The following is a 15,437-nucleotide window of genomic DNA, read 5'->3' as shown; positions in this document are numbered from 1 at the left end:
GAGAGAATGAAAGGCAGGAGGCAAAAGCAACGACTGCACATCGGTGAAATCGCTGTCTGCAGTGCCGAGGCTGTTCTCTTCTCTGCACTGACAGTTACAATACAGTCCCAAGCCCCATCCATATACATCATACTCTGAAAACCAAATGTTCTCCATAGACAATGCAAAATGGTCCCTTCGCCCAGTGTTGAAAGGCTGTATACCAATGTGATGGACCCACAGCATGACAAGAGGAACAGCATTGATCAGCCACAGGCAGCTGCATAAAAACAGCCTTTAAATCGCATTCAGACGTACCAGTGATTTGAAAAGATAAATCCAGCTCATGCATGTTTTTTTGAATTAGTTATCAACCATGCACATTGTAGTGTGACCGGCGCGGGGAAAGCAAGGATAACTGTCTTTCTCCTCCTATCTATTTCTTCTTGCTTCTTGACATCCTTTCAGCAATCCGTTTTCACACGTTAAACGCACAAAGAGAATGGAAGTGAGAGGCGTATGAAGTGGACTGGATTTCCTTCTTGTTGTTGTTGTTTTTTTTTCTCTCTTTCCCTCTTTCTTCTCTTCACAGACTTTATTTCCATGGTGGACCCATAGTGATCAGCAGGCAGTCATGGCTTAGCCGACATGATTGTGTGTTTAGGCCTAATCCAAACCTCTTCCTCCACGCCGGGGTGGTTGTGATGGAGATGGAGGGCGAGTAACTTATTGAGAGAGAGAGAGAGAGAGAGAGAGAGAGAGACATAGAGAGACGGAGAGGGAGAGAAGAAAAAAAGTGTGAAGTTGTATTGTCAAGATGTCCAGGCCAGTCCGGATGCATTGGTTCCGTATAACATTCCTATTCCAGCTCAACAGACGGATGCTGCCATTCTGCGAGAACGCAATCCTGATTTCTCGCTTGAGACCCAATATCTGCACCATACAAATAGGGTGAGGATATTGGGGGGTGGGGGGGTGGGGTGGGGGGGGGTGGGTGGAAAGTGATACACACCAGGAATATGGCTCTTTCTTCTTATCCTGCTCAGCCATATTGATGTTTGTGAGCCTTTCATTGCTCAGCCAAAATGAAGTCTTTCAGGGGCCGGAGCCATTGACAGATTAAGAAAACACATCCTGTTTTGTAGAACATGACAGAAGCTTTCTTGTTATCTGAATAATATGAGCAGTGCTGAGGTGGCACGGAAAGACTGTTTGTGAAACATTGTGTGGTTAAACCCGGGTTTGAAATTACAGCCCGCTCTCACTACAAGAAAAAAAAAGACTTTAACTGTGAAACTGAAAGTAGCTTCTCAGCTGAAGAAAGAAACACTCATTATGTTGTCATTTCATTATGTAATTGTTAATGGAAACATCTGTCCATGATAATTCTCCAACATGCACAAGTGAAAACTTCATATTCGTCATTTGGCCCTGAGAGAAAGGCTGGAAATGTCGAGCTATACATGGCAACACAGCCGAACCCTCACACAACAGAGATGAGCTGAAAATGACCAAATCACAGAAAATTGATCACATCCAACAAAATGACAGGGTGACTAAAATTGGTGTGAGCTTTCTTGGGGTTGAAAAAAAAAAATTTGGCAAATGCTTTCTGACAACCACATTGTAGTTCTCCCAACAAAGAAAAAACAGTTTAGAAATGAGCCCTAATTAATTTATTCTGACATTAACTGTGATGGAAACATCTGAGTCAGGCAGACCAGTGGATGGAGCAGCAACTCATTCAAAGACGAGGCCAGGAACGACGAAGAGGTGGTGATGTGGCGCAAAAGAGGATGCGTAGATGATGGCAAAGACAACAAACAGAGCAACAAAAACAAAGCAAAAAAATGCTGGAAAACAGATGGAGAAAAAAAATAAGGTGTGCTGCAGTCATCTGGAGTGTGTAAAAGGGTTATGCTGAGAGGTGGCATGTTCAGATGTGATAGACAGAAAGAAGAGGGAGGAGGTGAGTAACAGAGAGGTACAGGGAGAACAATTGATAAAGGGCTGGTAGAGAAGAAGAGCTTTAAGATTAAGGAATGAGTGTGGGGTAAAAGGAGGGGGATTAGGGGTTTGGGTGAGAGCAGGACAAAGTGAGAAAGGCAGGGAAGGAGGGAGGAGCTGAAACCAGGAGAATGAGAGGCGCGCAGAAAGAGGAAACTGTACAGGGCTTTTGACGGAGAGAGCAGGGATAAAAAGATGTATTTTTCCTGCTTCCTCTGTTGTCCTGCCTTTCCTCTGGGCAACTTCCCGCTGCTCTCCCCCTCTCTGCTGCCTTCCTCCTCTGTCTGACACAGTGGGAAGATAGGTAGGAAACCTAATCGAGCCAGACACGCCGCCTGCTCTCTGCTGACACTCACAGGCGGAGGGGGGGCACTACAAATCCTGCTGACCAGCCGAGCCGAGACCCCCACTCCCAACCTCCTCTCTCACCTACCGGCCAGAGCGGCCATCATCATTCAGCACAATAGGGTGGAGGAGATGGGGGTGAGAGGGGAAAGAGATGCCCAATGGGTAACATGACCCAGTAACACTGCCAAGACTTAGAAGTTTGATTCTTGCTGAGAGGAGAGAGTCTGAATGAAACTATCAAGGCACAGAAGCCACAGAAATCTTTTAATATTGGTAAAAAAAAAAAAAAAAAAGAAAAGAAAGAAAGAAAGAAAGAAAAAAGCATAAACTAATTTACAGTGTTAGGTCTCTCCTAAATTATGCCAATACTTTAATGCTGAAACACTCTGGATTTATTGATTAGATGATTTTAAAAAAACAGTTCTGGTAATGACAATATCTCTAATTAGGGAGGCAAGAGGACACGAGGTGCTGACTAATAACTGCAGCACACCAAGTTCAATTTATTTTCCTTCTCTTTCTCCTCATTTCTCTCCTGTCAGATCCCCCAAATTATAAAATTATACATTTAAATATTTTCAGTAATCTATCAAGAAAAACTATGAAATGTGTGCTGCTTTGAAAAAAAATGGATTTTAGTATCGCTTCATTTCAGTTCCCCTCTCTTTTAAAAACAAACAACAAACAACAAATAACAAACCGAACCAAAGCATCATATTAGAGCCTCATCATTTTTTTAATCATATCTATAAGATTTTAGACTGGATTAGATTATTTTAATTTAAAAAAAAAATCTGAATTTAACCCTGAAATAAGCAAAATACAGAAAAAAAGCTCTACATTAAAATAGAGAAATATATGCCAGGGGCTGATGCAACAGAGCAGATTCTAAGATAAAACGATGGCGCTGTGGTAATGACTTTGCTGTTTAATTTAAAGTGAAGTGACTTTGCACACCCGTGTTGCTCTCTTGCTTTTCCTTTTGTCCTGTCACAGACCTCTTTAGAAGGTTTCATACAAAAAAAACACATTCAGCACAGGCTGCTTACACTATACATGAATGTGTGGATCCACTGAAAATCACAAAGATTCGGTTTTTGTTTTGTCAGTGAATATTTTTCAGATTAAACTCGAAAGATATTTTTTTTCTGATAGACGAACTCAAATCCTTTGTCAAACTGTATGAACAAAAGCCGCTGATCATTGACGGGTGTGGTAGGATGCCAGGGTGGGAGCACGTCCTGTAGTGTGTGTGTGTGTGTGGGGAGGCTCTGCTGTGCAGGTAAAAATGAATGAGGGTCAGTGTGTGTGTGTGTCTCAGTGGGGGAGTCTGCCTCCCTGGTCATTGTGTGGGGAGAGACAGCCATTACGGACTGACCGTTATGGTGACAAGCAGTGACACACTGAGGCTCCTCTCGGGGGAATTAGCTGTGGACAGACGATGGGATGTGCAAAGGTTGTGTGACTTTGTACACTTGCTGCATTGTCCTTTTTTTTAAACTCTCTATACATTAAGTACGTACGTGTGTACATGTGTGATTGTGTTTTTGTGTTGCTGTATAAATACGTGCGTGTGAGTGTGTGTGTCCAAACCAGATAGCACATATTTGCTAATCTGGAGGGGGTAGCTGGAGGAAGGGGGTAGGGTCAGAAGCCGGGGTCAGGTGTTAATTCACTGCTTCAAAAGCAGAGCCAAACACAAAAACCAGGGGAGACCGCAACTGAACAGATCGACCAAAACCACAAGGATATATTCAAGGTCCACTGCGGTAACCATGCACCTCTGCTTCTCCCTCCCGCCGACATCCTCTTTAGATTCACCTTCGCTCTCGCTTTTCCTCCCTTCTGTCCTAAATTTCACCTCATTTTTTCCCCATCTCTACCCCTTTCCCCCCCATCCCCTCTCTCTCTAGCTGGTCCAGTATGTGCAGCCTCCTCCCCCAAAAAAGGTCAGTCAGTCTGCAGGGTCATCAGTCTGGGATGAAGCTGAACTTTAACCCTGAGCCCTTGATGTATTCCAACCACAAACCCCGCAGACACACTCATGTAATGGACATGTGCGGCCTCACAAGAGGCTTGTTTCATTGCGGCCATTTTTGATCAATTTATCACTTTTCTGTTGTCACTTATTGAAGTCCTGTCTGTGCTGGCGAAGCCTAGGTCTGCGTGGCACGGCAGGGTAAGAAAGACAATGACATCGACAAAGTGATCTATCTCGGATGATTAATCCCACCAACATTTATCAGCTAATCGATGCAGCGATGATCGGGAAGTGCCCACTGATTACATTCAACAACCACAACTGATACATGACTATGTTGAGGAGGGAGTGGGAGTAAACACTCTCAATCCCCCCCCCCCCCCCCCCCCCCCCCCCACACACACACACACACACATAGAGCAAAAATCAGCCGTACAGTTTTTGATTTTCCTCTATAGGAACTATAATGCACCACAGTGACAATGTGTTCTATAGCTTCTCACAGGTCTTCATGTTTTCTGTACCAAAGTGTAAAAGTATCCATTCAATTACATTCAAGTAAAACTAAGCTGTGCTGTAGGCACACCAAGTATCAACCACATCCTAAAAACAAAGAAATATTAAATATTTAAAATGCAGTTTTGTTCCCAAAACGATGTGAGGAAAAAACAAACTGAATTCTAACAGAAACTATTAAAACACGTGTTTTGCACTTTGGTGAACATTCAGAGGTGCGAAATTTACCTACTAGAAATCCTAATATTCTGTATACCGGCCTCTGGTCCCTTCGCTTCACAACAGCGATGCATCGTGCAACTGCAATCTTAACGCCTTAATTGAGGAACTGGCCAAACGACCTTTGACCCAGAGGTCATTAGCGCATTGTGAGCAGGGCCACGGAGAGCCGCCGCACCATTTGGGAGGAGAGTCGTGCGCAGAAAACGGATTATTTTGTATCGCCTCTGGTGCCTGATAGCGACTGAAGTGGCCCAGTGACCAAAAAAAAAAAAAAAAAAAAAACCGTACAGAAAAATGTACATCAAAGCCCACCGGCACGATCGCGCTGTTTACCATCAAACCTGAGCCAATAAACCGTTTATGAAATGAGCTTTGAAGCAGGCTGCATGCACGTTAACATAAACCATAAAATTGAACGTATCGGTTTTGTGGTCTGTTTGAAGTTGATAAGGTGCAGGACAGGGTGTCAGGGTGCCAGCTCAGTCCCATTAAATAATATATAAAGTATAAATAAAATCTCCCAGGAACACGCTCCTTTACAAATGCTAAGTGAACAAAAATCTATATATTTAAAAGAGAGCGCAGGTTTTATTTTTAAATTTCTATGTGTGTGTAAGATTCCTTATATGTGATTCCTGGTTTTTATAAAAACTTCAGAAAAATGCTAAAACAAAAGCGTTTCCTTTTTTTTTTAAAGAAGCACCTACATTTAAACATTTCTTTTTTGCCTCTTACCTATGTAATAAAAAAGAAATAAAACCATTTGGCTGCTCAGGTCTCATCCTAAATTACAAATCTCGTCAGAACTATATTCCCATAATTCGAGTGTCGACTGTGTGCCCTGCGCTGGGCTGATCTTACTGATAACACTTCCGTAATTAACAGTTTTTGAAGTGCGACACATCGAAATCAGCACATGAATTGATAACACATTCAAATGTATATTAAATACGAGGCCTCGTGTTTGAATAAGACAGCTACGGTTTCTAAATTTTACTGAACTTTGCAGCAATTTTTTTTAAAGTTAACTTTGAAATTTAAGTCGAAATAAATAAATGGCTGCCTCTAAACTGCAGGCGTCACATCAGCCTCTCAGTGACTCCCTCTCTACTGGTTTAAAATCAGCTGTGGATTCTAATTTGAATATCGTTCATACGACTCTAACAAGCTGAAGCAACAACTGTGAAAATGACGGTGAAATAAACTCGAATATTTAAATATTCACAGTTTATGCAAAAAAGCACAATAATATCTAAATATTCCCAGAAAGAAATATCAAAATAAAATGTGAAAATTAACTCATCCAGGAGGAAAAAGCGAGATGAAATCTGAAATATTCAACTGAACAAATATTGTCAGTGCTGCTGAAACGGTTCGGAGGCAGTTTATCTATTTAGCCTAAAACTTTATGCAAAGTTTTCATCAAATTAAAATTGATACTTTTTAAAAGTTTGGGTTTTTAATTCAACCATAGCTTCCCCAAATAATAAATTTAAGATATTCACTTTGAATGAAAAATGCAGATAATTGTAATAAGGAAAATCACACATTCTGATAGATGAACACTACGTGTTTGATTTTTAAGGGCTATTCTATTCTATTCTATTCTATTCTATTATGAGAAACGATAATGAGGAGGCTCCAATTCAAAGTATAATTCACTGAATATTAAATAATTTATTATTATGAGGCGCATAAGAGAATATCAAATAAAATATTTAAATAAATCTGGACGAATAATTATGAAAATAAGGCGTCTGCATAAATTTTATATGATAACCAAAAAACAGAGAAGGCAATGCAAATAAATAATAACAATAATAATAATAAACCTATATTAAGTTCAGGTGTGAATTAAGTTCTCTTGTCTTGAAAAAAAAACAGCCCAACTTGTTCCTCGATGCCACGGCTGTGAATATGCAATAAGTCGGAGAGTTTTAATGAGACACAAGTTTCTAAATATGAGAATCAGAAAATGCAAACTGGGTGAAATAATAGAGTGAAACACGTGATTGGTAAATACGAAAAGAAAGTCGCCCCGTTTCTTTGTTTTCTCTTTCAGTGCAGCGGTCTGTGAGGAGAACTGTCGGTTGACCATAACGTGTGTCTTAGTCTCATGGGGTTTAAAGTCATCTGTGCGCTGTGGTTAACACTTCTTCATACATGCTGGGCCTTTTTTAATATTACGACTTCAGACACAAACACTTCAAACACTACACACACACACACACACACACACACACACACACACACACACACACACACACACACACACACACACACACACACCGAGTGTCACAAGTTGCAAATGACTCCAAAGAACTTGAACTCGGCCCTGTCCTAAAGCGCTGGTGCTGAGTCTGCAGCAGTAATTACGCAGCTCATTTCTATCCCCTAAAATAAATAAAGAGGCATCAATGGAATTGATCGAGGCTTGGGACAAAGTTTTCAGAAGAAACCTTTAGTCAAGATGCGACATGCAGGCCCTAAACAGGATCTGATCACGTTCATATTTTAAGAAGAGCAAAGGTCAAAAAGGAAAGAGGTGTGTGTGTGTGGAAAACACAGCTGAACGAACCCGCAGCAGACGCTGGGGTGTGGATCAGAGCAGGACTGTGCGTAAACAAAATCAACAGCTGGCCAAAGAATCGGGGGTATCTGATGATTTTGGGGGGATCGCCAAGAGTCATGCCGGTGGTGTGCTCTATGTGATACCACGCAGAGGCGTTTCCACACGGTGTAAGTCAAGGCTGCAGCACAGCGGTTTGCCAAATGATCGGCGGGGGCAACGCGCAGCGACCATGCACAGAGGTAAGCACCGGCTGCTCCCCTCCTCTCCTCTGCCGACTCGAGCCTCCTGCTCGGCCTTATAAAGCCCACAGATCCCCTCCTTTTAATTGATTTTCTCATAATTAACTCAGTCTGTCCATCGATTTCCCTTCGGCGGCGAATCAGACCCTCGCCACCCAGAGGTGTTTCTTTGCTATGTGCGGACATTGGGATACCGACGACCAAATATCGACCACACTGATTAAAAAACCCACAGCGGGAGAGAATCTGCCTGTAAACTGCTGCCTTACATTATGCACGAATTAAGACACAGGTTGCCCATTAACCGCAGCTGGCCTGCAGTCGCGCTCACACCCGCGTGTGCGGAAAGAGCGCACAAACGAGCCGTGGCCTTTCTTTTTTTGTCACAATTATGAGCCAAACAACAAAGAGAATACACAGCGAAGACGAATCAGCGGAACAATGGAGACTGAGTAGAGAAAATTACTGGAGATGTCTCGATTTCAGCACTAATTCTCCTTCAAGCCCAGACCCAGACGGCGGCGTGACGTGCATGAATTCAAATGTGAGGGCTACATGTAAAAAAATAAAAAAAAATAAAAATGCGATCAGCAACAATGGAAACAAACCACACACACCCCCATCTTTCTGTGTTTATGAGATTAACAACGTGCGTAATATTCGCACACCGTGAAAGCACTGCAGGTATGCAGCTGCAGCGTGGTTTCCGTATGGGCTATGCATAACACCGAGCACATTCTGAATCAAATATTCCCGCGATCATACAACATGCAGAGCAGGCAAGAAGACACAACGCTATTCGTCCACGGAGCAAAGGAGCAAGGGAGGGAGAGAGAGAGGGAGCGAGGGAGAGAGAGAGAGTCGGAACACGAGGGCTGCTCCTGTGAATTAATTTCGTTCTAATCAATAAAAAAAAGAAAGAAAAAGCCCAGCCCCGCACAAAAAATCATTAGGACCGATATTTCTCTACCCCTCTCTCTTCCCTGCACTGCCTTTCCCCAGGACCCTGCCATGAGGAAAAGTCGGGCTCCCCCGCAAGTGGACAGAAAAAACCCTCTTGAATTCACACAGAAAAGAAAGATTGTGATGTGAGAAGGTGAGAAGGAGGAAGTGTACAGCACAGCTGAAGACAGTAAAGGGTGAAAAGACACATGGAGGAAAATAGTTAAGTCCCTGCACTTCCGCCCCTTAGAATAATTTTCTTTTTTCTTTTTGTTTTTGTGGGTGTGAAAATTTACCAGTGCTTCCATCGGTGAACGTCTCCATCCCCGCCATGCGAGCAGCCTGTCTGGACAAGAGAGGGATGGAGAGCAAAATGATGGGGGAGAGGAGGATACGGGGGAGGCAGAGGTACGTGTAAGGGGGGCCACTGTGTGTTTGTGTGGAGGGGCAGTTGTTCTGGGTTAGGGGCTCAGCATTAAAGTGAGGGGCTGTGGGTGTGGGTTTGGGGGGGTTAGAGGTGAGGAGAGGGTGGGGTGTTGTCATATGGTAACACACTAACCTTTTCATGTCTCCCCCCTCTCTCTCTCTTTCTCTCTGTCCCTCGTTGTCCCTTTTTCTCTCTCCATCCCTCACCCTCGACGTATGTCTCTCAGCGGTTTCCATGGCGACCCGGTGGCTGTGGTGCTGCTGAGGAGAAAGAAGCGCGTGCGTGAGAGAGGGCGAGGAAGCGGTGAGCGAGGCGAGGCGAGACGGTCGTCTAATAGTGCAGGCAGGGGGGTCACGCCCCCCATCAGAGGTAAATGAGCAATCAGCAGCATTTCGGAGGCGTAATTACAAACAAACAAACGTCACGCTGTGACTGCTGTTTTGCCACTTTAATTTTACGGCAGCAGGTTTGTTTTGCGGCTGAGAGACGTTTAAAAGGCCCGGCGTGACCCTAGATCTGAGACGCCCTGCATAATAATCCGGTTAAAACGCGCATAAAAGAAGTTCCCGCAGTTAAACATCAGATTGAATCAACGCTGAAGGAGATTCCACTCCAACTTCTGTAACTTCTTGACGCGTGCGGTTCTGACATGATGCCGCTGAGCTGATTTTCACCAGCTCTGCTGTTTTGAATATGAGGCCTTCGCAAATTGGTCATGCATCTTTATGCTGCCACCTGCAGGTAGCAGAAGAAAGCGACACACACAGACAGACGGAGATCACTGCCTTCTGCTCAGCATGAGGTCTCAAACAGGGTGACTGAAATGAGGTTTTATGTCGTATTTCATTTACCAATTCAGTGTTGTGGCAAAAAATATTTCCGGTGTTTTTTTGTGTTTTTTTTAATGTGCAATCTCTTTGCTTATATTGGTAAAAGACTGCAGTTAACGTGATGTATTGAGGGATTATATATAAAATAATCCCTCAATACAAGAAATGACCTATTTTGCAAGTACCTATAGGGTTTCGTGTTACTGTATACACACTGTAACCAATCCAGTCTTTTTTGCCCACCTAAAACATCTCTGTAGAGTTGTTAAGTTATTTTTATTGCAATTTTTGCTGCTGTCTTGACCAGATCCCTCTTTTTAAAAGACATTTTTAATGCCAATGAGGCTTTTTAGCAGGGTAAATAAAGGGAATATAAAAGTCACTTTTCCAATAACTGATTGCAGCTTCTACCCTGTCACATGAATGTTGTCTATGGCTCAAAATAACTTAATATCTTTCATGAGAGAGATGTTTGATATATGTTTTGCAGATTACAGGCCAACAATTCATTTGCAGCAATTTAAATACAAAACATTTTTTTTGAAAGTACCGGAAATCACTTTTTGTAACAACACTTCCAACCTCAACCTCACATCCAGGCATCTTAAAAAAGAAAAAAAAAGTGCTCATATGTTGTATTTTAAAAGGCTTGCGTGGACTCTGCTGCGACTGACTACCAACCACGGAGAGGTAAACCAAGGAAGATGGCTTCGGAGAAGAATCACCTAATCTAATTTTTTCCCCCTCAATAAAAGCCACAGCATTTCCCCCATCAGAGGAATGTACGATGTGCTGCAGGGTATACGTACAATAACAGCATCCCCAGCGGGCCGACTGAAGGCTATAGTGTCTATCAGCTTTAGATGACACGTTTCGATAGGAGACTGATTTAGGCCTGAGCTACCATGAGATGACTTGAGTCTCCATCCAATCAAGGAGGTGAGAAGAACACCTGCGGACAGTGGAATTAAGTCTTCAGCGGGATGATGACCAGTCCCCTGCCACACAACCCAGTATTACATTAGCTTTTGCACCCCAATACAATTTGCACCATCGAACACAAAACCACCTCTGATGTCTCGATGAAGTGGTTTAGGCAATCAGCTGAACATTCACTTCACCAAATGTGCACGGAGCTGTGGTGTACAAAAAATGCCAGATTTATTTAGTTTTCTCCAAGTTATGTTGTAGGTAACAGAAAATGAAAACAGATGTTGAAAGTGGTCGATTGATAAAATAAAAAATTGACTCCATCACTGGTTCCCTTCTGCCTCAGCTTCTACTGGTCGGATAGTTTCCCTACCCTACCACGTGCTTTAAAATATCTACAAAAGCTTCTCTTGGATGTAGATTTGAGAGACATGAAGGGAGTTTTTTTGACCGAAAGCTCTGCTGAAGCCGCAAAGGAGGGGTGATTGTGGCGGCGGTGATGGGGCGTGGGCTCTCTGGGTCAGCAGTAGCCTAGGCTGGGAACATGGCAGACTTTGGGAGTTTGGTATGGCTGGCAATCAGATTCAAAGAGACCCTTTACCTGTAGTGCTACCTCGATCACCAGAAGGTGAAAGTGTTCTTCAAAGAAATAGTTTGACTTTTGAGTGATGCACTTATTCGCTTTCCTGCAGAGTTTGATGAATAATGTTCGCGCCTGTGTGTAAGATTAAAAAGCTGGAACCAGCAGCCAGTTAGCTGCTGATAGCCTGCCATAAAGACACTAGAAGGACACTGCGAGATCACAACCTCACACACACACCAGATTCACATCATTTAAAGAGTTCTTCCACTGTTTGTGCACCACCACCATCATGACCTCTGCCTTCCAATCCTGCAAAATGTTTTTAGCTGTGTGAATTTGCACACAAACATACAAGTGACACAAATGATCTCTTGGCAAGAGATCATGAAGCTGGGAGTAGATAGTTACCCCAAAGCCTCTCTGAAGCATGTCCTGTAAAAAGAGGTGCTTGTAAAACAAAATGCATTGTGTTAATAATTAGTGTGCATTAGAAGGAGCAGTAGGCAAAGCTAGCTGCTTGTTTTTCTTGATTCTTAACCACCAGACAATTAAGCACCATTTTAATCCTGACTGATCAGAAGACTTTCCAAGAAGATTTGATGGTTTCTTGGAAAGTTGGGAGAGATTTATCAGTGCTCGTACCAACTTCAACCTAATTCTCTTGCTCTTCACAGAAAAAACTATCAGAAGGTGATGGAGGAGCCTCATGAAGAGTTTTGCAGCAGATAGCTGCTGGACAGAAATAACGGCGGGACGTGTTGTCTCGTCCTTGGATATTTGTGAGCATTATGTTCCTGAGCGTTCCAGATATGCGTCCCAATTTCTCTGACAAACAAATCTCTCATAGTGGCAGGGGCCATCCAAGAGGGAGTCATTGTTCAGAGGAGGAACATGGCAGCATCCTTTGAGTTAGACCTCAGTAGTTTTGCAGACTTCTTAAGCAGAGTGTCTGGGGATCCCTGTGGGCATCACGTCGCTGGTTTTGCTTTGAGGCTGGGCGTGGTGAGAACCGGGCTTTCAAAAATCTCAGTTTTCCCCAAGGCAAGCCTGGGGCAGTTTAGCTGGCCATCAAACAAGGCACACTCTGAACAGAGTAGAAATGGCCCTATCAGGTTTTTCCCAGAGGGCTGGTGCCGCTTACTGTTCTCCATGATGGCAACTCAATAATAAAACTTCATTTGTACACTCAGCAGCTTTTTAGACGTGGGGTGTTGCCAGAGTGCTCTTAACCGATCCAGTAATGGTGGCGTCTTTAAAGACAGCGTTAAGCGTTGTGACATGGATGCAACAGTGTATTAAATATTTAAGAGTCTTATAGGTTTTATAGCTTTCTTATATAGCACTATTAGAGCAACCTAAATAAACATAACTGCTAATATACAACATTTTATAAATTAATTATAAGAGTTGTTTGGGTGTTGTCTAACCTTCAGGATAATTAACTGGCTGAAAATGACATGCACTAATTAGAAAAAGTCAAAGCCTGTGAAGGGTCACTAAGTGAAATGAGGTGGCTCTTCAAAAAGTGCCCTTTTGCCGACATTTACATCATTTATTCATGTGACCAAGGAGCGTGTTGGGCTACATCAGAGGACTTCATTACCTCGAAGTAGGCCCAGGGAAAACTCAAAGACCTCACCGACCATCAGGAAATAACTCGCATCTATTCACCACAAATCAACATCTGTTATGTTACAAGAAAATCAGCTTTCTGGTTGTAATGCCCCTTATTTTCTTTTTTTCCCCCTCATCGAACGATTCTGTAGATTCTTTATAAAGTTAAAGATTTTATAAATCAAATTGTTCCCTCATACTTCCTTACATGATATACTGTCTAAAAGTGTGGAAAATATCTGTAAAAAAACACTGAGTTTGGTTTCTTTTGTTTTTTGTTTTACAGATGTTTCAGTGTGTTTCTTCAGGATCATAAATAAAAACACACATCTGTCCAAAAACAAACAGTTATATTTGTAACTTCTGTTCCCCGAAGGAGAGGAATGAGGTACAACACATAAGTATGGGATATCACGCCCAGTGTGTCCTGGCTGAAGTGATGACATGCGCATGGCCACGCCTGCACATGTACCCCCGTCATCACAGTCATCCCTCAGTTTGCTAGCTGTTCCCTTACCGAACCAAGCTGTGCAGCAGGTGGAACCTTGTGTTGTACCTCGTTCCTCTTCTTCAGGGAACAGAAGTTATAGATATAACTGTTCGTTCCCTTTCAGTCGATTCACTCTGTACAACACCTAAGTATGCGACAAATTTACACGCCTCGCTCTGCACGGTGTACTACCAGCACATTAGTGTGTTTGTGTGTGACCCAGCAGAAAGGATAGTATGAGCTACCGAAGGGGCTGTAATGTCCAAACGATAGCACCTGACAAAAGTGTGCAGTGATGGCCAACTAGGTGCAGCTACAGGTACCCGGAATGAGCTCTCACACCTGGGGCTCACCGTTAGTGCTGTACGTCAGTGAGATAGCTTCTATAATCCAGTGGGACAGCCTCTGTTTAGACAAAGCTCTACCTCTGGCTGGATTAACAAAGCAGACAACTCGTCACAAAAAAGAACATTCTCAATGTAGGTACGTAGCACACACACCGGACACAGAGAATGGATCCTCCTCTGCTTCTCAGATCCAAAAGGAGGGGACCAAAAGCTCAGAAGCTCAAATTCAATTGAGCTATAAACTGCAGGAATGAACTTGGGTAAATATGTGGCATTTGGGCGCGATACATCCCCGAGGCCATCAAGAGAGAACTGACCCTTAACTATCAAATTTGACCTTTCAGCAGGTAAGCATGAAGGTGCCAGAGATCCGGGTGTGGATGAATCACTTCCATCACCCTGCAGAGAGGAAGCTTGCCAAGGCCTTGCTGCTAATAGGGTGATTATCTCCACATACCACGACTTTGTTGGCCACCAACAGGCTCCTAGAATCAGAGTGAGGTGTACTCTCTCTAGAACTGGAGATATCGTTTCCACTGGGGGAAATGCATACAGAAGCACATTTGGCCATTGGTGGGCTAGTGCATTAAGTGTCCTGGGGTGCATCTTGTTCGCCTATGAAGAAGAACAAGGGGCAGTGTGTTCACCCTGGAGGCAAAAAGATCTACTTGCATGTCACCGAATAGATTCCATGTCTCTAGTTAGGCTGTAAGGACGGCATCAGATATTTATTACAAACACGTTAACCCTTACATACATATGGTCAAATTTGATCTGTTTTGACATTTGACAGCAGCAACAAAACCTAATTCACATTCTTTTAGTCTGAAATTTGATGACTTGTTCTAAATTGTAAAATATACACTTAAATGAAAATATTTTAAATTGCACAAAGATCTTGACTTGTATCTATAGTGATTGAATTTAGATCCACCAGTGTGAGTGAAATAAAATAAAATGGTGGTTAAACACAAGTTTGAAACTGAAAACTCTACATGGCTTGTCTCTGTGGATTTCTTTATGGGATTGTGGTGACAGAGTTCAAGGAGGACCTTGACACCATCATGAGAAGTCTGTTCCCACAGAGACAGGCACCTGCAGGTCTTTGAAGGATCATGTGGACAGTGTAATAGCAAAACACTGTAGAATCAATCATATAGGGTTCACATAAGGAACAGAAGTCATACAGAGCTCAGCCAATGTCTTGACATGGACACAAGCTCCAAAATAGGGCGGCTCAGCGCTGCAGTGGTTAACAACATCACCTCATAGTCAGGTCTGTTCGTCTGAATCCTGGTTGTGGCCTTTCTGTGTGGAGTGCACATTTGTCCTACTTTGACTTCCTCACACAGTCCACAGATGCTTCTCAGGTAGATGGTGCCTGAAGTGTATAGAATGAAGTGCTGTGTT

At 43.0% G+C, this 15,437-nt stretch overlaps 1 protein-coding gene across 1 annotated transcript in view; it reads right to left on the bottom strand.

Annotated features, from left to right (window-relative positions):
- Positions 1–15,378, bottom strand: part of pou2f2b (POU class 2 homeobox 2b) — a 69,790-nt gene extending 54,412 nt beyond the window's left edge. Inside the window, exons 1-3 of the mRNA XM_080895391.1 lie at positions 15,293–15,378; positions 9,366–9,493; positions 9,103–9,152 (exon numbers count right to left, since the gene is read on the bottom strand). Coding sequence (XP_080751517.1) covers positions 9,103–9,152; positions 9,366–9,493; positions 15,293–15,352 — 238 coding nt within the window. The 5' untranslated portion in view covers positions 15,353–15,378. The remainder of the gene's footprint in view (positions 1–9,102; positions 9,153–9,365; positions 9,494–15,292) is intronic.
- Positions 15,379–15,437: the final 59 nt, after the last annotated feature.

Source organism: Rhamphochromis sp. 'chilingali' (assembly GCF_963969265.1).
Source record: "Rhamphochromis sp. 'chilingali' genome assembly, chromosome: 11".
In the NCBI taxonomy this organism is placed as follows: domain Eukaryota; kingdom Metazoa; phylum Chordata; class Actinopteri; order Cichliformes; family Cichlidae; genus Rhamphochromis; species Rhamphochromis sp. 'chilingali'.
This window is presented reverse-complemented; position numbering and strand designations above follow the sequence as displayed.